The 27,276-nt window shown below is 40.2% G+C and overlaps 1 protein-coding gene across 1 annotated transcript; it reads right to left on the minus strand.

Moving 5' to 3' along the window:
- Positions 1–6,900: 6,900 nt before the first annotated feature.
- On the minus strand, positions 6,901–26,841 carry LOC100489056 (opsin-VA-like). The gene is made up of 5 exons (NM_001278751.1): positions 26,496–26,841; positions 22,486–22,696; positions 10,858–10,975; positions 9,720–9,959; positions 6,901–7,134 (listed from the first exon to the last, which is right to left on the minus strand). Exons 1-5 carry the CDS (start codon positions 26,839–26,841, stop codon positions 6,901–6,903), a joined length of 1,149 nt encoding a protein of 382 aa, NP_001265680.1.
- Positions 26,842–27,276: the final 435 nt, after the last annotated feature.

The following is a 27,276-nucleotide window of genomic DNA, read 5'->3' on the forward strand; positions in this document are numbered from 1 at the left end:
AACACCTACTACAGGCAGGCGAAAAATTATAGAAAAGTACAGTAAATGAGTTTTTGGCAATAAAATATAGACTTACAGTGTTATTTATTCAAGTATGTGTCTTTTTACTCAATTTTACTAAAGTCTTGGCATGTATGGAATTTCGCTACTATAGTGGTAAATCTTTAGTCGCCATAATATACAGTACTGTAGCGGTAAATCTTTAGTCGTGATAATATACAGTACTATAGCGGTAAATCTTTAGTCGCGATAATATACAGTACTATAGGGGTAAATCTTTAGTCGCGATAATATACAGTACTATAGGGGTAAATCTTTAGTCGCGATAATATACAGTACTATAGGGGTAAATCTTTAGTCGCGATAATATACAGTACTATAGGGGTAAATCTTTAGTCGCGATAATATACAGTACTGTAGCGGTAAATATTTAGTCGCACAAAATACATTACTAGGTGTATTTTGGCGATTTCTTTGTCGCGAATTTGTAATCTCGCGGACATTTTGTAGCAATTTTGTAGCTCCTGTGGCCCCTGAGGCCCACCAGGCTCAAGTGGCCCCCGAGGCCCCAGCACCCAGCCAGGCAGCAGCACCCGCCCAGGCCCCAGAGGCCCCACCAGCAGAAGCCCCAGAGGCCCCGGACACTCCCCCCCTTCATTCCTCCCCCAGTTTCCCCCCCCCCGGACTCCCCCCAGGCCAAGCGCTGGGCACCAGGTTCTCCTGCACATGAGGGACCATCAGTGCAGGAGGACCTGGCCAACATCAAGGCCGAGCTGGCCCAGCTCCGGGGGGAAATGGACGAAATAAGAAGGGACATCAGAGAACTCAAGGGCAGCAAGCCCTAAGTTTTACTTTCCCTATTTTCTTCCCCTTTAATTGTTCAAATAAAAGTTTTTATTTTTCTACTTTTGAACTGAGTAATGTCTAATTATTTTGCCTTCCTTGATGTGGTATTCTATACTTTCATGTAGTTTCTCCTACACTCTTACATTTATCAGTAACAGCATCAATATGCTATATGGGTTAAATGTTTGCAAATATTCTGCCAACAATTTTTAGCCCATTTTGCTGAATAGTAAAACTTGCGTTAATTAGTGCGTATTTTCTGGCGAGTGTGATAACTGCCAATCCAATGTTTTGTTGCCAGAATAATTGCAATATTATATTTGTCCCCGTTTAATAAAGTGCCCATAAAATATTTGCCATTTATTCTGTGTCTAAAATCTCCCACTTAATTTAAGCCACTTTAGCAAACGGACCCCTAAGTATTTGGCTAAATATTCTTAAATGCCCCCCCCCCCATTTTATTATCTCTAGCACTTCTTTTTTTGGGTTTTTTTTTGCAAATAAACGTTTATACAGCACCTCTCTAGCACTCTGTGCTCTCCCAGGGCAAAATGTCGCCAGTTTTATGTTGCCGATTGTCGCGTGCGCAATGTTGCGACAATTAGCGCTTGCGATAAATAGCGTGCATGCGAAAAATACCATGGACGCTATTTATCGCAACAAAAATATTGCATGAAATACCTTGCGTAAAATAGTGCAAGTATGCTTATAGTGAATCGTGCGAAAAGTCGCGAAAATTTAGACGCAAAATTTTTACCGCACGCTATAAATAGCGCACGTTTTATCGCACTTTAGTGAATCGGCCCCATAGCCTCTTTGAACTCTCCCAGTTTACGGAAGTTGTGGAAGTTGAAGTGGCTAACAATCAAGCTAGCTATCAAACAATAAACAATACAGCTCCCAGCCCAGATTGGTTACCCCCTTCATATTTAAAAAAAAAATAAAGACATCCTGTTGCCCCATTTAGTAGTAATGTTTAACAATATACTCCAAGGACAGACACTTCCACCTGAGATGTTATTAAAAAATTTATCACTAATTCCCAAACCCAACAAAGATCACTCTAATGTACAAAACTACTGGACAATTTCAGTTCTTAATGTGGACATTAAACTATTCTCCAAGATCTTAGCTACCCGCTTGTCAAAACATCAGCCATTTGGTACAACCTGACCAATGCGGCTTTATTCTGAGCCGGCAAACCACTGACTGTATATGCAGAATTATCAATATTATCTCTGGTGCAAACACCTTCAGGTCTCCATTGCTGGCATTAATGTTAGATATTCAAAAGGCATTTGACACGGTGTCCTGGAAATACCTATATTATGTATTACCTAGAGACAATATAGATGGTGCATTCCTTGATGCATTAAGAACTTTATATTCTAACCCTATGGCCTATATTACACTGACTAGTATGCTTTCCTAGGGTATCGAGATCACAGGGGAACTCATCAGGGGTGTCCACTCTCCCCATTATTATTTGTGTTAGCGAGAGAATCACTTGCTTACTTGATAACAAATTTCCCAGATGTATCAGGCTATAAAAAAAGCAAATCAAGAACATAAGATCGTCTGATAAGCAGATGACCTTTGCCTTACCATCACAAACCCCTTCATGAGCCTCCCTAATTTGTTTCAGATACTAGATAAATTTCACAGAATCTCGGGCCTGAAGGTAAATTTAAATAAATCTGAAGCTCTTCCTTTAAACCTCCCGCAACCACACAGGAATCTGCTAAACTGAATTTCCCTTTCAGTGGAGAGAGGAGACAGTTGATTATCCCTGAATCAAGCTTTCTAAATCTTATAACACTACTTTATATAGACAGAATTACAAATTAAAATATCAACAGTTGTTCCGTCTCCTTACAGACTGGGACAAACTTCTGATATTGCCGTATTGCAGCTATAAGTATGGTAGTACTTCCCAAAGTATTGTATTTGTGCCACACCTTACCTATTGCAATACAAAAAAAAGACATAGACATACTACAAACGACATCATTTTATCTGGCACAATAAACTGCATAATATTAGTAAGGCCACAATATATCGTACCTATAACCAAGGAGGCCTCAAAGTGCCACAATGGCGCACCCAGACTTGCTCAAATGATATGGTGGCACCAACCACCCAATAGATTTTGCATCTATAAGTCCCCTTCATACCTTAGCTTTAATGTAGGCCTCCAAAAAGACATTTACAAAAGAATAAAATATATAATTCAATAATTCATTTCACCTGCGGTTTTGGTATGCATTAAAATCCAAATTGCTTCAACAGAAACCAAATAGTAATATTCAAGGCATTGCGGGCAACCCAGACTTCATTCCCAGACTCACCGCATCTCAATTTTCTTGGTTGACAGCAAATGGCTACCATACCCTCAATAAACTCTTAACTCATCACAGCTCAAATCTTTTCAGGACCTACGAGATGAGGCACAGATTCTGGAAACTGAAAGATTGCACTGTAACCAAATCTCACATGTTTTCTATTCACAAGCTCCTATAGTGGCTACACTTGAGAACCCACCAATGGAATGGGCATTCCAACATCCTCTACATATGTCTGGCTCCATTTCATGGATTTGTAATCAACTGATAGAACAACCACCTAAATCTGAATGCTCATATATGACTCAATGGTCCACAGACCTACAACTTGATAAGCAAGAAATGTGGCCCAAGGTCTGGGCAGCTATACGCAAACTGTCTCCTAATGTCAGCGCTGCAGAATATGTTGGCGCTTTATAAATAAATGTTAATAATAATAATGTCAGCATTAAAGTGACAGTTTACAAAGTACTGTACAGATGGTATATTACACCTTAACCCAAACATGCTATTACCTCAACCGATTCTCCTTTATGCTTCAGAGGATGTGGAAATTTAGGAACTTACATACATGGTGGTAATGCCCCGTCGTGGAAAACTTCTGGTCTCAAGTATTCCAATTAGCCACAAATATCTTTAAAGGAGAATGCAAGTCAAAATGTAAAAAGCGTACTGCCCAATAGTCCTCCTATTGTTTAGTAAAAACACCACACTTTTGGCTCACCTAATCAAATATTTACTCAGTCACACTTACTTCACATTTTCTAGAACAGGCAGCCATCTCTAAAAAGGTATTCTCCCTTCCTTTCCCTCCTTGCTTCATACTGCACATGTGTTTCATTCCCTCCCCCCCCTCCCCTCTGGCAGATCGGCTTCTGATTGGCTGGTGGGCATGTGTAGCTCAGAACAGGAGACAGGATCAAGTTACACACATGCTCAGAGAATAGGAAGGCTGCCGCTGGCACCTACAGGAAGGGGAGAGAGATTTCAGTGATGTCACTGTAGTCTTCACACTGCTGTAGGCTGCCAGCACCATATCTCAGAGAAGCAAGCAGGGATCTGGGAATTTAGATATGCAGTAAGTACTTAAAAAGAATGCCTTTAGACTTACTTTTTATTTATATTAACCTTTCATTGTCCTTTAATACTCATGTGAAACTTAACCTCGAATCAGCTCTCTTTTTCCTACCTCATAAGAAGATGCCACAAAATTGTAACTCTCTCTAGATGGGTGATTGCTCTCCATTGGCTTGCCCCCGCTGTTTCCCTTATAAAACTGCATCAAAGACTTAACTACATACAAAATATGTCTTACCTTTCAGCTTGGTTAGATGACACACTAGATACCCATAACGACACTTGGGCAAAATGGGATGAGTACAAAAAAGACAGTATTGTGCCTAGTTCTGCACATATCAAGATACCATCTGTAATGGATGCCTTATTTAGCATTTAGGAATTACTGATGTTCTACAAATAACTTCATTCAAATGATCATAACAGTCTTTTTAAGTTTTTTATTACCTTTATTGTTGAAAAATGTATAAATAAAGAGAGATTTAAAAAAGGTACCATCCTAATAAGGTTTTGAAGTTATAAGACCCATCATGACAAGGGTTTGTTGATATAGGACTATATGGGAGACAGAGAGCTGCATGAATTGCATGTACATCAAATGGCCATTGGCCTAGGGATCCAAATCAGACTACTATATATCTTACTGTGTCCATTAATATAGTGTCACTTCTGGAGCCGATTAATTCCCAAACGACCATATATTCACAGGGTCACTGGAGAGCCAGCCCAAAGGTCAGAAAAGGTCTTAACAGCAGTGGCGTATTGATGGAATAGCTAATAAATATAGTTTCCTCCCTTATTAAAGGTTATAGTGATTATTTAGCCCTTTGGGACATGGCAGTTCATATGAATAGACTGGTCCATTACTGTGAACAAGTACATTTGAGTCATGTGATGGTCATGTATGAAGAATAGTCACTCCTATGATAGCTCCAGATTAGTGTTTTCCAGATTATTCCATGTAGGGACCATCTGATGCACCACACGTTCTTACACCTGGTTGTATGGAAACCATGATGTTTGGCAATGATATCGGTGATGCCCTTGAGTAGTCAAATGACTATTAGATGAAAATCATCTAAACAGCAAAAACCATTACAGATTGATGTACTTGCAGCACAAAACTGTGAACTCTCATTTTATTGAATGTGGTATTGTCTTGTTCTGTGTACCACTCAGCATTATAAAGTAGCCCAATGAGGTTGATATGGGTGTATATTATGTTAACCCTGTAACAGGCTTTTCATTTGGCATTTTTATCTTCCATTAAGAATAGAATTCAGCCTTTGCATCCATATCTGAATTTTGTCTATGAAAATACTACCCTGCAAGGGAAACTGCACAACACACAAATGCTGTGTCCCTCTTATCTATCGGGCTAATTGATTTCTCTGACATCTGTAGGCAAAAAAATGGCTTAAAGAAAATAATCTGTCTGGTACATTACAAAAAGACATCAAAAAGGGCTTCAGTGAATTATGTTATGTAGAATTAAAGCTAAAATAAATATTGATATTAAGCTGAGGCGTTTTAATTGTATATATGGTGAAAATACATGAGGGCTCATATACAGACAGTGGGCTGTAAAGCCATCATGTTTTTGGCACTTTTCCGCCATTGGTGCCTGTGGTCCTTGTGTTTCAGAATTGAGTGCAAGGACCTACACTTCCCCCATGGATACAGCGCTACTGGCATTCAGTATTGGTGGGCATAGGGTGCAAAGGGGCCCTTTACATATCATGTGCCCTATGGCAGGCAGTATGAAGCGTTCTGCATTGCACCACCAGTGCTACAGGTACGGAGATGCCGGTATGCCTTGGGCACAAACTCTTTCCGATAGCACTAATAGAAGCAATTTTGCACCTCTTACTACTCAATCACATGTGGTGTTTTGGTTTTTAAAACCTAATAGTTATGTTAGTGTGATAGGCAGAAGTCACCTCTATCACTGTTGCCTTTTGTTCAACATTGAAAGGACAGAATATCCTCTGTTCCAACAGGGGTTTGATGAACAGGGCTTGTGCTGATCAAACTTTTTCTTTTACATGCCAGTAAAAAGAAATCACAGTTCCAATGGGAAGTCCTCTGTATAAACAAACCCCTCTTTTCCTTTCTTAGGCTTTGTGATAAGGAGTAGGTCATTATACCAGTGTTTTCTCAGCCCAGCATTCTATCAAAACGAAATATATTGGCAAATTAAATAAACATATGTTTTTTATATATATATATATTTTTATTGTCGCATAAATAATACAATTGAAATTGCAGTTAGGATAGATGAAAATAAAACTATGAACAATTTGTCACACAATGCATACATTTTTTTTTTTTTTTAAATCCCTATATATTAATATTGCAGTATAATTCAGCAGAATAAAATGTGAAACAGAGCAATGCTTGACATCATTGGAATGAAAGCAAACTGTGTGATCCCCATATGTTGGAATGTACAGAACGATCAAACAGATGATATATTTGCAATGTTTCCCATCTCCCATCATTTTCATTATAAATATACAACAACAGAACAACAGCAAAAAGTATTTTCTTCAGAGGAAGTAGGCCTCTGAAAAATATGGCACTTCACACCCTTCTTCTGTGACCAAGTCTTGCTCCTGGCTCTTCCCGAATAGACTTACATTGGGCAGACTTTATTGTCTGACACCGGTATGTGCGCAAAGGAATTGCTGCTGCTTTTTTCTTCTTCCCGATTGGTTACAGCAGAACTAGTTATGTGTGTGGCAATGGCCAGCATTTCACCTCCATTATTGTTACGTGTTAGCACACCCCTTTCTGAAGTTGGGTTTAAATTGGACTCTTTGGCTTCTGGGTCGTTGATGTTGAACATCTGGTATAAACACCTCCTAAACTGCAAATGAGACACACAAATGATTAGAGTTACTGATATGTAATACCGGGTTTAAATCAGATCAATCATCCTAGAAGGTTAACCAAACCAAGGGACAACATTGTTGCCCAAATTAACACAAGCAACAAATCTTCCACCGACTAAATAGAACCAATCGTCATGACTGTTGATGCTCAGCCTTACTGCAAGCATCTGCTTGTCAATTTGTCACAATCCAATGGTGAGCAAGAAAAATTAAGTTAATGATATTTTTACAAGGACGTCACTAGGAAGTCTACAAGCAGTGTCTCAGCTAAAACACACTTATATATGCTTGGTCCTATAGAGGATTATCATAGGTCACTGGTTTTATTTTTGTCCCATAGGCCCCTGGGAAGGTTCCAACGAAAGACCAGCTTAAAGTGAGATTTGAGAAGATGACTTGTTTGTTCTCCTGTGTATCCCTGAAAGGCCAGCTTAAAGGTCATTTAGGTTGGGGTTTTGACTAAATTATTTTGGAAGTAAGGTTAAATGACTGATAAAGGTTTTCCTATATCTGTAACTTTATTATGAATAAAGGGAATGGGTGCTGAAAAAATATTGAACCTCAAAGTGGAACTTGAAAACCTTGTCCAAAACATTGTGTTCTAGATTAGTGGTGGGCAAACTCATTAGTCAACTGAGCCAAATATCAACAAAACAGCAATTGAAATTTCTTTTGAGAGCCAAATTTTTTGCAGACTGTCACTTGCTCACTCGTGCATGAAACGAGCGAGCCTCCCCTGCACTGCGTATCCCGCCCCCGCCTGCGATGTTTCTCCCGTAGCCCAAAGACCACCCCGTCCCTGCTGATTTTTGTTACGGGCAATGAAAATTCGATTGCACTGTACATGTGAGCCCGCACCTGTGAGAGCCAAATTCAAGGGTATAAAGAGCCGCAGTTTGCCCACCACTGTACTAGATGATAGGAAACTGGCGCTTTCTTAGGGAAATGTAGCTGAAAGGAATGTGGGCATCATCATACTACCATACTGTGACCAAATATTCAACATTTAACTTTCTGCAATAATTTGGCTCTTTAATAGGTACTGGATAAAGTACTTAAAGTAAGATTGACATTGGATTAGATTTTTTTTTTCATTATTCAAGGAGTCTGTGGCTGTTGAAGTTGGTGCCACAACAATTCCCTACTAAGAGAATCGAAGGATCAGGGAATTACTTCTGCTCTGGAACCATCATCAACTATTCAGTTAACTTTTTGCAATGTCGGTAAACCTCTTTTAGGCCTTAGTAACAACTTCACAATAGTGGTACCGACTGGAAGAGTGACGTTGGCTCATGCAATTTTAATTTTTACATTCTCTCCAGTCTGCTAAAATCAGCAAATAAATAGCAATTAACAAACATTTCAGCAACCTGAATTTAGTTGGCTAAAACAAGATCCTAGCGATTTCAGCGAGCCGTAAGTGCTACATCACATCCTCTTATATAACTGGTGATTATGGCCCCTTTTCTGTAGCTGAAATGCAGGGAGAAATACTTTCCACTTCCATGGATGTCAATTCATTTGGTACAGTAAGCATTTCAGAAACTCTGCGAATCTTAAAACCTACCAAATAATTTATCTTTAGAAATACGTGGTTTACATTCATTTTGCAAATTATTTACCAAGAACTTGGACAAAAGTGCAAAGACAACTAAGGAGCACAAGAGAAAGCCTCTTGGCAATAATGCACGGAGCACTTCTGCCCCGGGTCTGGCTGCACTCTGCACTTTGCTCTGGGCAGGGCAGTGGCAGTGGGCACAGGCTGGTCCTCTCCTTACCAAATTACAGAATGCCGTTGCAGCCTATGTCCATCACTGCTCCATAACTAAGCTTCTGAATGATACGCAAATGAGGGGATGAGGGGGCACTTATTGCTGCATTCATGGGGGTAGGTGCAGGCTCAAGAGGAGCACCCAGAGGACTGCTCATTAATTAATAGTGCCACATCCTACCCTAAACCATGCTGCCTCAAACTGCACCTAACCAAGCTCGTTAAGCCATGCCTATTTATGTACCCTCCCATTCTTTGACATTATCGAAAAGGGGTGGGATGTGGGGAGCACAAATATATAAATAAATGCCGCTCTGTCACTACTGCTTCTGGGAAAGGCAAGGAGAGGTCAGGAAGTGGCTGGACTAATGCCAAATATAGCCTGTCCACAAGCTGCCTCTGGGGGGCAATTGGTTGGCTGAACCTGAGATAAAGCTTCATATATAATAGTTTTCCAGGTACTGTAACCCATTGCAACCAATAGAATGTCAGCGTATTGGTTACTTTAGGTGATTAGACCTGTAGCAAACTTTGCAACTTTTCTAACATAACTACAAAAAAAGTGCTAACTGAGTAAACAGAAGCACAGAACTTGCATTGCAAGCACAGATTCATGGAATATGCACTACGGACTCTTAAATAAAACTGCAGAGGATCGATCCCAGCACAGAAAGAAGAAGGAATATATTTGTATTGCTGGTATATTTGCTTCATTACCCAACAGCTCTGTATGTAACTGCAGTGAATCTCCAGCATATGTAATTGTACCTGTGGGATCAGATATCATACCTGCTTGTTCATGTAGACATAAATAATAGGATTGTACATTGATGCTGTTTTTGCAAAGAAAGCAGGAATTGCAGCTAAACGTGGATCCAGATCAATAGTCGGGTGTGCGGTGATAAGGATAGAAAAGGCTGCATATGGAGTCCAGCAGATAAGAAACGCCAGGATCATTATGACAACCATTCGAGTGACCTCCTTCTCTGGTTTTCTAGTAGAGCCCAACCGCCCTTGTGTATCGGACACCTGCAGAGAAACAACCCAGGTTATATTTTACAAGGCACCGTGTAAAAAGGTTAATGAAGCCTCAAAAAGAGTTAGGGTGAAGACACACAGAGCTACTAGTAGCAGCTGCTTGTAGTGGCTACTAAAATAGAAAATGCTGATCATTTACTGATAACAGTCTCAATATGCATTTTAGCAGAGGTAGTTCTCAGTATTGTCTATGGCAGAGTATTTTCTGGTGTTTAGAAGCTGTGAAAAAGTGGCTGCTACTAGTAGCTCCGTGTGTCTTCACCCGTAAGGTGGCCATATACTTTAAGAGCCACTCAATGGTGGCCAAACAAGCGGACCTTTCTCCCGACATACCAACCTAAGGTGGCCGATATCAGGCTAATTTGATTGTTTAACCCTTAGGCCAAAAGATCAAATACAATGACAGGAATAGGACCAGTCAGAATAAGGACTGCATCAATGAGCCGATGTGGTCCCCAATCTGACTGGAAAATCAAACCTGTCTGATCAACATCTTGCCAATTTTAGGCCAGATATTGGTCAGGTAGGTCCATCAGGGGTCCCCATACATGGGCAGAAAAGTTGTGCAATTGGTCTGAAGGACCCGAATCAACAGCTTAAATCTGCTCGTGTATGGCCACCTTAAGTGGCAGCTGTTGATCTCATTCATGGGGCCGCTGTATTGTCCTGGAATTTCAGTGTCAACTGAAGATGCCCTTGAACTTTTGTAACATTATTAGGCTGCTTGTTGAAGCATTCACTGCTATAACTCACAATAGCACAGTCCATTTATCCATAGTTAGTCAGTTAGGAACAACTGAAGAACTTCAGCTTGGATCTTCTGTCTTTAGGTGCCTTCTTATGGCACTAAATCATACAGTATATGGGAAAACATGGCATGCTTACAAACCTTTCTTAGCTTCCGCATCAACTTTCCATAAGACATAAAAATGACCAGTAAAGGAAATACGAAGCAGGTTGTAAGGAACGTGATGATGTAGGTATGATCCCTCATCTCTCCCGAGTACCTATGCCACAGGAAAGCAAAAGGCATTAAACAAACCACATCTTTTCAAAAGAAAATAAAATGTCTTTGATAAACAAGGATATATGGAGGTCACAACACTATTTTGATAGATCCCCCAACATACAAAGGAATGGGATGATTGCACTTAAACAGACCACAGGACAGATACCATAGCTTAAAATATCCTTTGCAACAAGTGTACTGTTTGTATTAATAGTCTATTAATCTATGAGATGACATGGTGACCTCTTCATTCAGTAATATACAATGTTTAGTCACATCCCACTATTACCGAACTTTAGCCATGAGTTGTTAAAGCATGGTAGGAATCATACACAATTGAACAACAATTAAAGCCTTTCATGCTGGATATTCCTGGATTATATTCTTGACCTTGTAGCTGGAGGAGCACAATTGTGATTTACCAAGGAGAAGTAGGGATATAGCTAGGACATGAAATGTAGTTATATAACAATAATACAGACAGGTCATTTAAGTTTAGTAGTTGTAAGAGTTGATGTTAGCTGTTATATAAAGGTTAATATAATCCAGCTATAAAATATTGCAATTTTAGAAGGGAATTTGCTGATAGCGTTCGCTGGTATATTGAATCAGCCCAAACACATATTTCTCATAGATACATTTGGCACTGGAGAGTTCTTTTTCTTGAATAGTGTCTTTAACTAAATACAGTTGAGGGTAACAATTAAGCTCTTTTCCAGAACCTTAACTGGAGCAGAAATCTCTTCCTTTCCTTAGTGCAGTAGGGAGAGTCCTCTGTATTAAACATCTCAACACCAAGTAATTGTGACAGGACAGTGTCCCCTGGGGACAGTCCCCTACGTCTTGGTGCATCTCAGAGCTGCTCAATCTAACCATGGCAATGCAACAGCAAGCTTAAGCCCAGGAATTCCATGTCACACAACAGTCTCTTGCCCCCCACCCCCAGAATTATACACCCCACAATATATTTAGTAATCGTATATATCCAGTATTACTTAATCTCAAAATGCAGTACTGTGAGTATGGTAAGTGTCATTTCTCAACAACTAAGAACTAATACATTATCTACAAGTCAAGAAATCAGTGAAAAAACTTAGCAGGAAGAAAAACAACTTGTATAATTTAAAACGTTATATACAGTATATGCAAAATATATTATTATTGTTAGTAGTAGTAGTATGTATTAGTTAATATTTCCATATACACTTCTTCACACTAGTAATTTGAAAGTTTCAAGAGATGTTTCTCCTATAATTTATATAATAAATAAAACTGGGAGATGGGGTGGCTTTAGCTATGGCCACTTAGGTCATCAGACCGGAGGAAAGTCCCAAGGAGAGACTGTACTGTCACTTGGGATCTGAGTAGCAATATCTTGCAGGTGGGGAAGCCATTGATATTCTGAACAATTGGTTTTCATTTTTTGCAGTTTTTCAGTTATTTAGCTTTTAATTTAGCTTCCCTCCAGTCTGAAATTTCAGCAGCTGGTTGCTAGGGTCTTGTTTACCTTTGTAACCAGGCAGTGGTGTGAAAGAGAGACTGGAATATGAATAGAAGAGGGAGTAAATAGAGAGAAAAGAAATAAAAAGTAACAATGAAAATAAAATTGTAGCCTCACACAGAAATGGTTTTTTGGTTAGTGGAGTCAGTGACCCCCATGTGAAATCTGAAAGCTTCAGACAAAGTAGGCAAATAAAAAAAAAACAAAGACAAATTGCAAAGTTGCTAGGAATAGTAGATTCTATAACATACTAAAAGTTATCTTAAGTTATCTTATCTTCAGTGAACCAGGTTTTCTTGGGGGGGGGGGGATTTTTAGTTATGCTACAGAGAAAGCAGTCTTTTGAAATGGGCCAAGTACAGAGTGAGGCTACTAAGTATAAATAAGGGATGGCACTGGTAAAGTCTAACAGACGTTGGGGGTACTAGAAGGAATTTGTTCAGCTAAGGTCCATGACACAACAATCAAATTCTTAGACAAAAATACAGGCCATTTGCTAACTGCAGGGCAATATCCACAAGTATTTTTTGCACTTGTGCTGCACTGCAAATAGAAGAACTACTGACTTTACCTGATGAATACAGTCCTCTCTGAATAAGCACTAAGGGATGGATAATGTTACATAACATACATGTGTATATACTGTATATATATATATGATTTTATTGCATACTTGGTTCCTGAGAATGAACCTCACTTTGCTGCATGTTGAAATGATGGGTTCTGGGACTTATTTTCTCAGCGGGTGGTGCACTAATAATCTGAAAATCAGAGGGGCCACAAGTCCTCAGATTCATTACTTCAGCATGGAACAATTCCCTGGCTGTCTCCAAGTCCAGGAAGACGTAGACTAAATACCTTTTATTGCTTAATGTAGTAGATTATAAAATGCAGACTTTCGGGACTGCTGAAGGATCAATGGCAACCAAAGCTCAACACTCTCTAACCCCAAAAGCAGTGGCCAACCTTTGTCAAACCGTAGGGTTAGGTTTAGCAGAACCTTCTAGTGTTTTCTCACCTCTTAATCTTAAGAACCATTTCTAGTGTTTATGCTCTCACGTCAGCCTCATGGTTCCCCCAAAGGAGAACATCACCCCAATAATGGATGATTTTATTTCATTATACAAACAAATTGGCTGGACATTCTCTTTAAAACAAATAAGTACACAATACCATTTAAAGCACAATTTCTAAACCCCCAATAACCATTAAAGAGTTAAAAGGAAATAAAGGAATTACTGTTCACTCGCACCTTTTCCCTCTAACAACAGAAGGCACCAAACTAAAATACAATTAAAATAAGTGCTTCAGATTGCATGTTTATCCCTCTATAATGCAGACAAATTGCTGGTTGTCCCCAGGAGTATCGCTGGGCATTCTGACAGAGCTGTCAGCTTTACTCACAAAAGCAGAGTTGCCGCGTCTGAAAAACTTTTCATTTGCTATTTATTTTCCTTACACTTCATTGTCCCTCTTTAAAAGGCAAATTATCATTTCTGCGTATATGTCTAAACAATGCTGATAGAAATTGACTATTGTGCTTATAAATCCCCTAATTATACTCTGGTCTGCATGCAGAATTTCTTAGAGCCAGAAAATCTCGCCCCTAAAGGTCCCCATACAGGGGCAGATTATAGCTGCCGATATGGGTCCCTTGGAGCGATTCGGCAGCTTATCGGCCCTGGCCGACCGATATCTGGCCTGAAATTGGGCAGATATCAATCGGCCAGGTTAGAAAATCCAGTCGGATCGGGGACCGCATCGGCTCGTTGATGCGGTCCCCGAACCGACTGCCCCATTGCCGCGTGCAGAATTTGATCGTTTGGCCCCAGGGCCAACCGATCGAATTCGCCTACATGCCTCCCCGATATCGCCCACCCCTAGGTGGGGATATCGGGTGAAGATCCGCTCGCTCAGCGACATCGCCAAGCGAGCGGATCTGCCCGTGTATGGCCAGCTTTATGGTGAAGACACACAGACCACTAGTAGCAGATACTTGTTACAGCTACTAAATTAGACAATGCTGATCATTTACTGATAATTGTCTCTACGTGTGTTTTAGCAGAGGCAATTCTCAGTATTGTCTATGGCAGGGAGGAGTTTAGTAGCCATGGCAAGTAGCTGCTACTAAGTAGCTCAGTGTGTCTTCACCCTTACAATTTATACTGTAGGCTACAAGAAAATGAACCCAGAGTTTCCAGAGCTACTCTTTCATATATGAATGGTCCTGTTCTATGAGTGACATCCCTTTCTTTTAAGGTTATACTTGGACTTTAAAAAAGATCACCTGGTAACTTTTATTTTTTAAACTAAAGGTATAGGACCCCTTATCCGGAAACCCATTATCCAGAAAGTTCCAAATTACATAAAGGCCACCTCCCATTATAAGCAAATAATTCAAATTTTTAAAAATGATTCCCTTTTCTCTGTAATAATAAAACAGTACCTGTACTTGATCCCAACTAAGATATAATTACCCCTTATTGGGGCAGAACAGCCCTATTGGGTTTATTTAATGGTTAAATGATTCCCTTTTTCTCTGTAATAATTAAACAGTGCCTGTACTTGATCCCAACTAAGATATAATTACCCCTTATTGGGGGCAGAACAGCCCTATTGGGTTTATTTAATGGTTAAATGATTCCCTTTTCTCTGTAATAATAAAACAGTACCTGTACTTGATCCCAACTAAGATATAATTACCCCTTATTGGGGCAGAACAGCCCTATTGGGTTTATTTAATGGTTAAATGATTCCCTTTTTCTCTGTAATAATTAAACAGTGCCTGTACTTGATCCCAACTAAGATATAATTACCCCTTATTGGGGGTAGAACAGCCCTATTGGGTTTATTTAATGGTTAAATGATTCCCTTTTCTCTGTAATAATAAAACAGTACCTGTACTTGATCCCAACTAAGATATAATCACCCCTTATTGGGGGCAGAACAGCCCTATTGGGTTTATTTAATGGTTAAATGATTCCCTTTTCTCTGTAGTAATAAAACAGTACCTGTACTTGATCCCAACTAAGATATAATTACCCCTTATTGGGGGCAGAACAGCCCTATTGGGTTTATTTAATGGTTAAATGATTCCCTTTTCTCTGTAATAATAAAACAGTACCTGTACTTGATCCCAACTAAGATATAATCACCCCTTATTGGAGGCAACACAATCTGATTGGGTTTATTTAACATTTATATTATTTTTAATAGACACAATATGGAGATCTAAATTACGGAAAGACCCCTTATACAGAAAAAAACCCGGGTCCCAAGCATTCTGGATAACGGGTCCCATACCTGTACAAATAGACTCATTTCCACGAATGTCCATTTATCAAAAATCTGAGCTGAAAAAGAACGTGCAGGAAAAAGTTGTGGAAAAGTTGCAAAAACTGCAACTTTTTCGACTTGTTGCACAATAACCGTGACAACTGAACCATTTTTGTGTGCCATTATTAGACTAAGGAAGCAAGCTATGCAAAATACATTTCTCCCTAATAATGCTAAACTATCTATTAGATCCAATTCTGACCCTCTCCTGTCCTGACAATGAGATCAGATTTCATCTGAAAGCAGATATAACCCAAACATAAAGGTTCTGAGCACTTTTCCAGTTTCTATTTGTTTCTGAGATATTCCCAGTTTTATACAGGCTTTTTGCTGCCTTTGAATGTCAGTGACCCTGTCTATGCACTTTCTATGCAATTCCTGTATTCAGTTATCCCTAATGGTGGCCACACACGTGGCGATTTCTGATCTTTCGTTGCGACCATCAGTCGCAGGAAAGATCGTACAATCGGCCACTAACCGTTCAGGGCTGAAACGGCAGATAAGGAGATAGAAACAATAGGATTTCTACCTCCTTCTGCCGATTCAGCCCTGACGGCAGACTTTGCTCAGGTGCCTTCTATGGCACCCAATCAAAATCTTTTAACCTGGCCGATCGGCGAGTCGACCGATTTCAGCAGACTCCTGCGATATCGGTCGACTCGCCGACTTGCCATACACACACCGAATATCGTACGAAACGAGGTTTCGTACAATATTATCGGTGCGTGTATGGCCAGCTAAAGGCTGCACCTAGGTCAGTTTGTATCCCCTCATTGTATTGAACAGAAATCTATCAAGCCAACTTTGCTTCATTACATTACATTCATATATTTAACCTACAGAATTTCTCATCAGTCCCAATGGCACTTTATCACCCGTGGGAGAGGCAATTGCCCACAGGGAAAATGTTCTGTCTTTGGGGGAAGAAGATATTGGTAGAGAAGAAGGCTTATACATCTTTATAAATAGTGTTTTTGAATAACAAAGGAAAATAAATTCAAAGCAACTTTCTAATACACATTAATGAGAAATTTCAATGCTTTTAGACTTATTGGCAAATGCCTCTTTCTGTTTCAGGTCTTTTAATCAGCTGGCTTTTGTTTCAGGAGTCGGAGCCCCGAGTGCAGAGACTATAAACAGTCAGACGGACACTGCCTTTACATTTCCAAATAACTTGAAAGCCATTGACATTTTTGAATTAATTGATATTGGAAAGTGGCTTAGAATTACATTCTCTTTCATTAGGCTTTTTGGGTGGAGTCGCTCTATAATGGGGTTGTCCTGATGAATTCAAGTAGGTTTAGCCTATTTATAAGTTTAGCATTTAGGTTTAATGAAAGAGCGACATATCTTTTCTCGATGAGTAACTGAACAAGAACAATAATTATAGAATTTTGTCCATCTCTATTTACCATCTGTGCCAAAGGAATTTATGATTGTGCCAGAAAGACAAGTGCATTCCCTAAAACAAACTCACTAACTAATTACTGCTTAGGTCCTCTATATCAGTTTGTTCTGTTAAACATGTATAAAGGAGGGTTAATGACACAGATAATATCTGCCCTATAGATTGCACATTCAGTCTGTTATAGATTTTTTAATTATATTTGATTTTCTGTCTTCTTATTCTTCAAACTCAATCTGGTGGCTGTTTCTAGAACATTTTCCTTTGCAGTAATGCTGTGAAGAGACTCAGCTCTATAAAGAAAGTAAATGCTGGGTGACCCTAAAATCCAGGTCTCATAAAGCCCATTTTACAGTAGCCACACACATGGATATTTTGTATGGTTCCATCAGTCCTTGACCACCTAGACAATCACTTGTCTGAATGTTGTCCCTACACCACTTTGGCCAATCAAACTCTAATGCAACTGCTCCAAAGTTGATGGGTCAAACAGGTGACCAATTTTAACTTAGTATATGTGCTTTTATATTTATGAAGGTATTTATAGAGCTGCTATTTCTCAATGTTATATGGTTTTGCCTATATTGAGAATTTCCTATGTCTTTACTTTCCCAAGCATATTTGAAGGTATTACTGGTTCAGCTAGATGTTAGTCTTACCAAAGGCATTGTCTGTCTGCTGCCCTTGCTTGAGGCCACAAGCTCCTATTGTCATCTCCCATTGATTCCTACAGACGGCCATGGCCCAGGAGTCTAGGGGTCTCCCACAACATTACTGGGGTTGGCCAGCTAAACTATATAGCTGTGACTTTTCTAGCATTTCTAACCTAAGCAAAGGCAACCCCCATTCTGTGGGACAGTTGTCTTCCTGCTCCTCTGTAGTCATTGTATATGAACCCTGTGTGCCCAATGCCACTGCCCCCTGGTAAATGTATGGTATGGGCTATGGATGGTGCCTTTTAGTGTACTTGGGATCAAGGCTGCACTCCAAACCACACAAAGGATAAAGCAGAAAAACCTCCATGCTTTATGGCTAAGATTCTAGCTATCTACGTTATAGCATATTGTGATGACAATGCTCACAGAGCTTATCTTAAACCTACTTGACTTTAGGATTTAAAGCCCAGAATTGATTTTTTTTTATGTTTTCCTCTGGGGATCCTGATTATTCCAGAGAGTCAGATTTGTGGCCTGAGATTGTGTTAAGATTTAGTTTTATATCTCATGTTAATTTTTATTGGCTATTGTTGGAAGAAATCTCACTGTATTAAAGGGGATTATATAGACCAAGTCTAAAGATAAGAGATCCTGCCATACCTCAGTTTCATTCATGTAGTCATGCAGAGGAACCAGGGTCAGACTGGCACCAAGTGGGCTAAGCCACCAAGTGGGCCCGGGCGGCCCAGACCCGTTCCTTGTTGCCGCTTCCCCGGTCACCGATGTCCTCCCCTGCCACATTTTACGCACACTCAGGGGAGGACGTTGGGTGGGGGGTGGGGGCCCCTTCAGGAGGTTGGGGGGGGCGCAGTGATGTAACTTTATGAGGGGACATGGAGCGGGTCACGCCCTCAGTCACATGGCACATGGTGACACCCTCTTCTCCCCTTCCTCCCATTTGGTTGCCTACTCATTTTTTTTGGTCCAGCAGACCTGTGACCATCTGAGGCCCCCGACCCCCCCCCCCCCCCCCCGCAGGTTGCAGGGTCTGCTGTATTTTATTTCCACCACTGAATAAACAATAATCAGAACATTCTCTAACTTAACCTTCCAGGCTTCATGTGGTTGATATGTTCAGAAGCCAATTGATGCTGAATAATGACATAATTGCCCCAAAGTGGTTCATTGGCTCCCCAATATAATTCTATTTGACGTGGAGATCTGTCACTTTCCTATTGTTGTCTATTTGTAATTAAAACCAACAGCTGGTTTAGGTTAAGAGTCCATAACCACGGATTCCTGTTTCGCATTATTATTGCCTGCCTATGGGTTATTTGTTATGGACAACATCATCCCCAGCGCATATGTTATAATTTACACATCATTCCACTGATATTATCTATGCAGTATACAATGGCACTGAATAACACAGCATCTTTATAAATAAATCATAATACTATAATTCTAGCAACCGCTGTAGCAATCTATATAGGGTGGTCAGCCCTTCTCGTTAATGCATGGAGCTTATGAAGCAAATGTACATTATAGGGCTCAGTCATTATTATAGAACTCTGAATATGGATTTTGCTTTATGGGACATCTCCATTAAGGAAAGTCTTAAGCTTTAGCTGTGTAAATGCTTTCACAAGAAGCCTCCTAAGATCTAACGCAGTACTCCCAGTGTTCCCTGCCCCCTGCACCATGTTGAATGGGCTGATAGAGAAAATTAATTACAGTCTGTCAGTGTATCTGGAATACAGGTATGGGACCTGTTATCCAGAATGCTGGGGACCTGGGGTTTTCCAGATAAGGGGTCTTTCTGTAATTTGGATCTCCATACTTTAAGTCTACTAAAAATCATTTAAACATTAAATAAACCCAGTAGGATTGTTTTGCCTCCAATAAGGATTAATTATATCTCAGTTGGGATCTAGTACAAGGGACTAGTTTATTATTACAGAGAAAAAGGAAATCATTTTTAAAAATGTGAATGTGATTACTATGGAGTCTATGGGAGACAGCCTTCCCATAATTCAAAGCTTTCTGGATAATGGGTTCTGGATAAGGGATCCTGTACCTGTATCCTTATACAGGAACAGGATCCCTTATCAAGAAACCCGTTATCAGAAGAAGAAACAAAATTATATAATGTCTGGCCAGGGCCAGAGCATGAGAAGGCAGGGCAGGCAATTACTTTCACTTTCCATTCAGCACCTTCTAGATGTTACTGCACTCCTCTCATTCCCTCTCGCTTCTCAGGGGCTATAATGGTGTATCCTGTACATGGGCATCAGGCCCCCATTCTGGCACATATATGATTCTGAGGCGATACAAAAGTTGCCTTAATAAGATTGTGAATCCCAAGACTGATGGGAACAATATGTAAATAATTTATACAGTGCAAGTAAAGTTTATTTTGCTCAGCTAACGTGATAGAAAAGATTTTGGAATTATTTCTAAGCGCGACAAGTCCTCTTTAAAGTGTAGGGTTAGATGGCAGATATAATTATCTTTCCATCTGTCTGTTCTGTGCCATTTTCAGACCTTGATCCCTTCCCATTCTCTTATTGGTGACAGTGCCTTACATCCTATTGGAGACTATTATTGTCCCTTATGTACGAGCTGTTTCATGAAGAAGCACTTCAGTGCTTTCCCCCCGGGTCTTCTGACGACCAAACCCAGTGCCTGACCTCATGTTCTAATGGTTCCTCTCACTCGGGAACATAAGTCCCTCTCTGTGTATTCGCCATTCTTTGTTGAATTATTTATTGCCATTGAACAATCACTTTACATGTGCTCACAGCATAGCATGTCTTTTTTCTTTTGTTGTTGCTGGAAATATCTATTATCTACTGGCCTAGGGATATGGCATTTCTGTAACCATGTGGTCCAGTGCTTTGAAGTCACAGCGCATGTTTCTCTTATGGGACCCTGACTATGAAGAGGGGGGGGGGATACTTCTTTTTTGGTTGTGGGGTTGTTAGATTTCAACTGATCGGCACAAAATACAAAAGTTGAGGTTCTAGCATTGGCTGTAGTAGAATAAGGAGTAAAAATAGAGTTTGGCACTATTGGCCAGTGATCTTCACAGCTCTCTGTTCACTTGCATAGAACTTTTCTGTCTTTTCTATTAAAGAGGTAAATATGACCCCAAGAATTCCTATGCAGAGGAATAGCAAGATGTGGAGATCCCATCTGGAGAACTCTACTGAACCCTATTTTGCTCTTTAATAAACATGCCCCACATTGTTTACCAGGCATGGGAAACTGAAGCTGCTCTAAATGTTGTTGAATTGCAACTTTCAATACCACTTGGTGGGGATGCTGGAAGTTGACATTTACAATAATGATGTGGGGGCACAGCTGATTCAACTCATGAGATATCTGCACCAACCCAGTTGGTTACAGCATGGGGGTGGAAAGGGGTCAGAAAAAGCATCCCAGGACTTATTGGTTCTCACTGAGCCTTCTCTTCAGGCCCCCTCCCAGTTGCCCCCTCCCAGGTTCCCCCTAGTTACTTCACTGGAACAGTGTAAGTTTAAAGGGCTACCGCATATGGGTTTATCGAAATGTACAGGGAGTCTCCCCAGTTTGATTTCAACAACTACACAAAATGTTTTTGGATCGAATGCCTTCATCAGGTGGAAAATGTGTATGGTTCCAAAACGCTGCAAGTGAAATTAATAACTCGGAGGCATCTGGTTGCCCAACACTGGTGTATATTATCTTCATTATTAGTTCCTGTAAAAGGGCACATAAACCCCAAATAAATAACCCCCCTAATAAAAGAAAATATATTTCTAAGCAACTGTACATTGACATAAACTTGCAGTGCTTTTACACTGAAGTAATTGCAATGAAAAGCAGTAACTATCCCTCTGGTTCTGACTCTTGGCAGAAGTCAGTTGTCCTTGAGCCAAGGTATATTTCCCACAATGCTTTGCTGGCCATCCAGCTGCCAAAAGGATAGGCGTTTGATGCAGGAAGCATCTTTGGATGTTTCTCTGCACAGTTCTCCCACTCCCCATCAGCTGTCACAGTAGCCAAAGAGGAGTGAGGGAACAGTGCAGAGAAACATCCAAAGATGCTTCCTGCATCAAACGCCTATCCTTTTGGCAGCTGGATGGCCAGCAAAGCATTGTGGGAAACAACCCCATGGTTAACTGCAGGTGGCTGTACTTAACCCTGTGGTTGTCGGCCAGCTGGAACAGTGGCATAGCTCATGATATTGGCAGTATAAAACTACTTATCTTATGAAAAGAGGATGGGGCCATTAAAGGGGCTTTACTTCCAAGCTCAGTTATCTGTCAAGTTCTTGAGATGTTGGGCTCCTTCAGACACCAAACCCAAGCACCCAAGTTGTACAGGGTGAGGATGTGCTACATCGGACAGTGCTTGTTACACTAGTGACAGTAGGAGACAAGTGCCAGGAGAGTAATAATGAATAACCAAGCTGTAGATTTCTTTTCTAAAGCCACAGTAAAAGTTAAACATGACTGAATGAATCTTCTGAAAGAGCTGTGAAATACTCCCTGCCTCTCTGGGCTGTGATAGCCTCTACATCCCTAACAATCCCTCTAATAGCATTCTCATCCCAGCTCAGCACTTACCAGTTGGGTTCACAGGTGGTGCCAATCTTACTTGTGGTATAGCTGCTCCAGCCCATGGTCGGGGGGATGGTCCACACAAAAGAGAAGACCCACACGAAGATAATGGCCAGAGCTGAATGTTTGCCCTGAAGGCGCAGATTGCCCAAAGGTCTACAGATTACTATGTATCTCTCGAAAGCCAAGACTGACAGAGACCACAGAGCCACAATCCCTTGGAAGGTACAGAGAGAAAATATAAATACATATAACTTTGACACAATAACATTGACTGGTCAACTGTCTACAAAGCACTGAGAACTGGCCATGGTTTATAATACAGGTATGGGACCTGTTATCCAGAATGCTCAAGACCTGGGGTTTTCGGGATTAGGGATTTTTTCATAAGCATTAAATAAACCCAATAGGATTGTTTTGCCTCCAATAAGGGGTAATTATATCTTAGTTGGGATCAAGTACAGGTACTGTTTTATTATTACAGAGAAAAGGGAATCATTAAACCATGAAATAAACCCAATAGGACTGTTCTGCCCCCAATAAGGGGTAATTATATCTTAGTTGGGATCAAGTACAGGTACTGTTTTATTATTACAGAGAAAAGGGAATCATTTAACCATTAAATAAACCCAATAGGGATGTTCTGCCCCCAATAAGGGGTAATTATATCTTAGTTGGGATCAAGTACAGGTACTGTTTTATTATTACAGAGAAAAGGGAATCATTTAACCATTAAATAAACCCAATAGGGCTGTTCTGCCCCCAATAAGGGGTAATTATATCTTAGCTGGGATTAAGTACAAGGTACTGTTTTATTATTACAGAGAAAAAGAAAGTCAATTTTAAAAATTGGAATTATTTTCTTCTATTTGAGTCTGTGTGCTTTCTTTCTGTATAACGGGTTTCCAGGTAATGGGTCCCCTACCTGTACTTGTTCTAGTCATTAGATCTTGGCAAGGGCAAATATTGCCCTATTAAATGCACATTATAATCAAAACATTTACTAAAGCACAATAGTCTGTTGATTTGCTGACAAAGCGATAAAGTTATACAGGTATGGGACCTGCTATCCAAAATGCTCGGGACCAGGTGTCTTTCGGATAAGGGGTCTTTCCGTAATTTGGAACTCCATGCCTTAAGTCTATTAAAAAATTATTAACATGTTTTGCCTCCAATTAGAGTTAATTAAATATTAGCTGAGATTACTTGATTAAAATGGAATCCATAGGAGACTTGAGCTTTTTTGATAACAGGTTTCTGGATAATGGATCCATACCTGTAGTCACTTTTTTGCCTGCTTAGGGAAGTCTCCTTCCTTTCTCTCCCAAAGCAGCAGTTATAACACACTTTATGGATGAGATTCTGGGTATCTCTAACAGCACATTCAGACCACAGTGGTCCATTCTGATCCCCCAATGCTGCTGGACTATTCCCTTAGCATGTTGTGCCCGTGGGTTGCCTTTCTCTGTTTAACACTGTAAGTTCACTGGCAACGTGGGCTCCAGCAAGTGACCAGTAATTAAAAAGGTTAATTAGTAGAGTGACTGAGTAAAGAAAGCTAAGCAGGCAAAGGTAACAAGCTACCTGTAGATCTAATATATTTCATTGCATGAAATTATATATATTTAGTCTCTCAGTGCTAATTAGAAGTGCTTACAAACGAACTGGAGGGGTTGAATAGTAAAGCAATAGTTCTTATGTTATCTGAAAGGGCATAGAAACTGCAGAAAAACTGGTTTTGCACAGTGAAAGAAAATGCAGTTCGAAGCAACTTCCAATCTACGTTAATTAATGTTTTCTAGTGGTTATAAAAGGTGTCTGTAAATGTTATTTCAGCAGAACGTCTGTCTGTCCCTTTCTGTTCCTGACGTCTGACTCTTCAAACAATATCACAGGAGTCAGTTCTTCTCCGAGCCTGATAATCCGCTGGCTTGCCATGTGGTTTCAGGAGTCAGAACCCGAAGTGCAGAGAATGCTACCAGCCAGACAGATACTACTTACAATTGCAATGACACTGATTAGTTATATCTTAGTTGGGATCAAGTACAGGTACTGTTTTATTATTACAGAGAAAAGGGAATCATTTAACCATTAAATAAACCCAATAGGGCTGTTCTGCCCCAATAAGGGGTAATTATATCTTAGTTGGGATCAAGTACAGGTACTGTTTTATTATTACAGAGAAAAGGGAATCATTTAACCATTAAATAAACCCAATAGGGCGGTTCTGCCCACAATAAGGGGTAATTATATCTTAGTTGGGATCAAGTACAGGTACTGTTTTATTATTACAGAGAAAAAGGGAATCATTTAACCATGAAATAAACCTAATAGGGCTGTTCTGCCCCCAATAAGGGGTAATTATATCTTAGTTGGGATCAAGTACAGGTACTGTTTTATTATTACAGAGAAAAGGGAATCATTTAACCATTAAATAAACCCAATAGGGCTGTTCTGCCCCCAATAAGGGGTAATTATATCTTAGTTGGGATCAAGTACAGGTACTGTTTTATTATTACAGAGAAAAGGGAATCATTTAACCATTAAATAAACCCAATAGGGCGGTTCTGCCCCCAATAAGGGGTAATTATATCTTAGTTGGGATCAAGTACAGGTACTGTTTTATTATTACAGAGAAAAGGGAATCATTTAACCATGAAATAAACCTAATAGGGCTGTTCTGCCCCCAATAAGGGGTAATTATATCTTAGTTGGGATCAAGTACAGGTACTGTTTTATTATTACAGAGAAAAGGAATCATTTAACCATTAAATAAACCCAATAGGGCTGTTCTGCCCCCAATAAGGGGTAATTGTATCTTAGTTGGGATCAAGTACAGGTTCTGTTTTATTATTACAGAGAAAAAATCAAATCATTTTGAAAAATTAGAATTATTTTCTTAATATGGGCTCAATGGGAGATGGTCTTTCCTATAGTCAGAGCTTTCTGGATTGCGGGTTTCCAGATAGCAGATCCTATACCTTTATTGGTAAGTTCCTTAGAATTGCACTTTCCTGCACTACACCAATGACAGGTTTGGATGGAGGGCCCCTTTAAGATATATGACATTGGATAGAAACCTGCCTTTCATTCATCCTTCCTACGTCTGTACCCCTCCGGGAATATTGCAGTGTCAGTGCTAACACACACTCAGTCAGACCATACTATGTTTCCTATTGCAGTAGACATGCACTTTGCCATCACTTACACAGCAGCAGGGATCATGGTTTTCATATTTAAAGAAAACTTAATTAACAAAGTAATTAAAAGTCCAGGTATTCATGGCCCAGTTATGGATATAAGTGCAGGGGAACAGGTGGATTTGTTTCAATGTTCTATCCACTGACTGGTCCCTTTGTGCTTTAGTGTCAGTGCCTTGTTTCTTACCAAGCCAGATGTGGTTGGACTACATCTCCCAGCATGCTTTAACCCACCACTATATATATACTGGGAGTTGAACTCCAGCCACATCTGGGGACCCAAGGTTACATTACTCAGAAAAAAGTTCTTGAATGGAATGACAGCCGTACAATCACAGCATTCTCATCATAATTGTTTCTTGCATGCAAATTTAGCCTTTTTATGGTGCATTATGGGACACACTATACAAATATGCTGTTAGGGAGTTAGACAGTTCACAGCAATTAGCGAGTAAACGCTTGTTTTAGCTAATGATACAATGATATGCTCTGCTTTCTTTTTTTTTTAGCCAAATCCCAACCGTAGCCGTAATTAAACGAGGACCGGCTTTTTTTTTTATAACTGGAATCAATTTGACATGATTTTTTCAGGCCAAATCAGCGTATGGTAATTAATTTCCTTGCATGTTAATAAGCTGCTATCATGGAATACATAAATGACAGAGCTGATAACTACTTCACATTCCACAGACACAAATGTATATCTTTATATCTTTATATAGATCGTTGCAAGAGAGAGACGCCACAGCATACAAAGTGGATCAAACTAATGGCAAGTTCTGAATGGCAGATCGTTAGCATGCAAACGAGCCTTACCAAAAAAAGTAACAGCGAAGCCTTCCAGGACGCAAGCCCAGGAACCCAGGTAGAAATAGCCTCTGCTATTGGTCGCAATGCTAATGGTACCACCAATCACGGACACCAGAAAGTCCGCCACGGACAGGTTGACAATGATATAGTTCAAAGGCTGCCTCAGCTGCTTGAATTTGGCCGTAACAAGAATAACAATAAAGTTTTCAGCGATGGAGAGCGACGTTACCACAAACATGAGGGCGGCCAATAGATGGAAGTTCCAGGCTTCTATGGTCTTCAAAGGTCCAGTAAAGGGATTCCACACAGTGGAATTCTCAGGAGTGGCCAGAAGAGACACGTTGGTTGGCATGATGAGTGCGGCCAATCCCAAAGAGCCAATGAGACTGGAAGCTTGGTAGATACTGAGTTCATCTGATGTTCTTCCAACAGAAATAAGTTGTCCTCTGTCTCTGAAGAACTTCAGCTGTGTCTCTCATATTGCTTTAAATTGGCAAACAAAGAGCAATAAGCAAAGGAAGGTGCCCCTCTAAGTGCAAAACGAAGGAACCTGCCCCTAGTAAAGTGCAAGCGAATGTGCACGTGTCTGTCTCCTAGTGCAACTGCCATTGATCCAGGCATGAGTGTAAGTGTAATAGCTGTGCCTGCGCCGGAGACATTCCCCTAGTGTTCCCCCCCACCCACCCTGCCTTCTCTTTAACTGACAGCAGCCGTGTAGGAAACATCAGCAGGCAGGTCTCTTTTGTACAACCCAGGCTGGGGACCCTCCCTAACAGAACAGAGGGGG

Source organism: Xenopus tropicalis, chromosome 7 (genome assembly GCF_000004195.4).
Source record: "Xenopus tropicalis strain Nigerian chromosome 7, UCB_Xtro_10.0, whole genome shotgun sequence".
Lineage (NCBI taxonomy): Eukaryota > Metazoa > Chordata > Amphibia > Anura > Pipidae > Xenopus > Xenopus tropicalis.

What these genes read in the sequence shown, in the direction of transcription:
- LOC100489056 (NM_001278751.1), bottom strand. Translation starts at nt 26,841, where the DNA reads ATGCCAACCAACGTGTCTCTTCTGGCCACTCCTGAGAATTCCACTGTG. An exon ending in CTTCGCTGTTACTTTTTTTG is followed by an intron (nt 22,697 to 26,495) that starts GTAAGGCTCGTT and finishes GTACCTTCCAAG; the next exon opens with GGATTGTGGCTCTGTGGTCT. An exon ending in ACCACCTGTGAACCCAACTG is followed by an intron (nt 10,976 to 22,485) that starts GTAAGTGCTGAG and finishes CCTGTGGCATAG; the next exon opens with GTACTCGGGAGAGATGAGGG.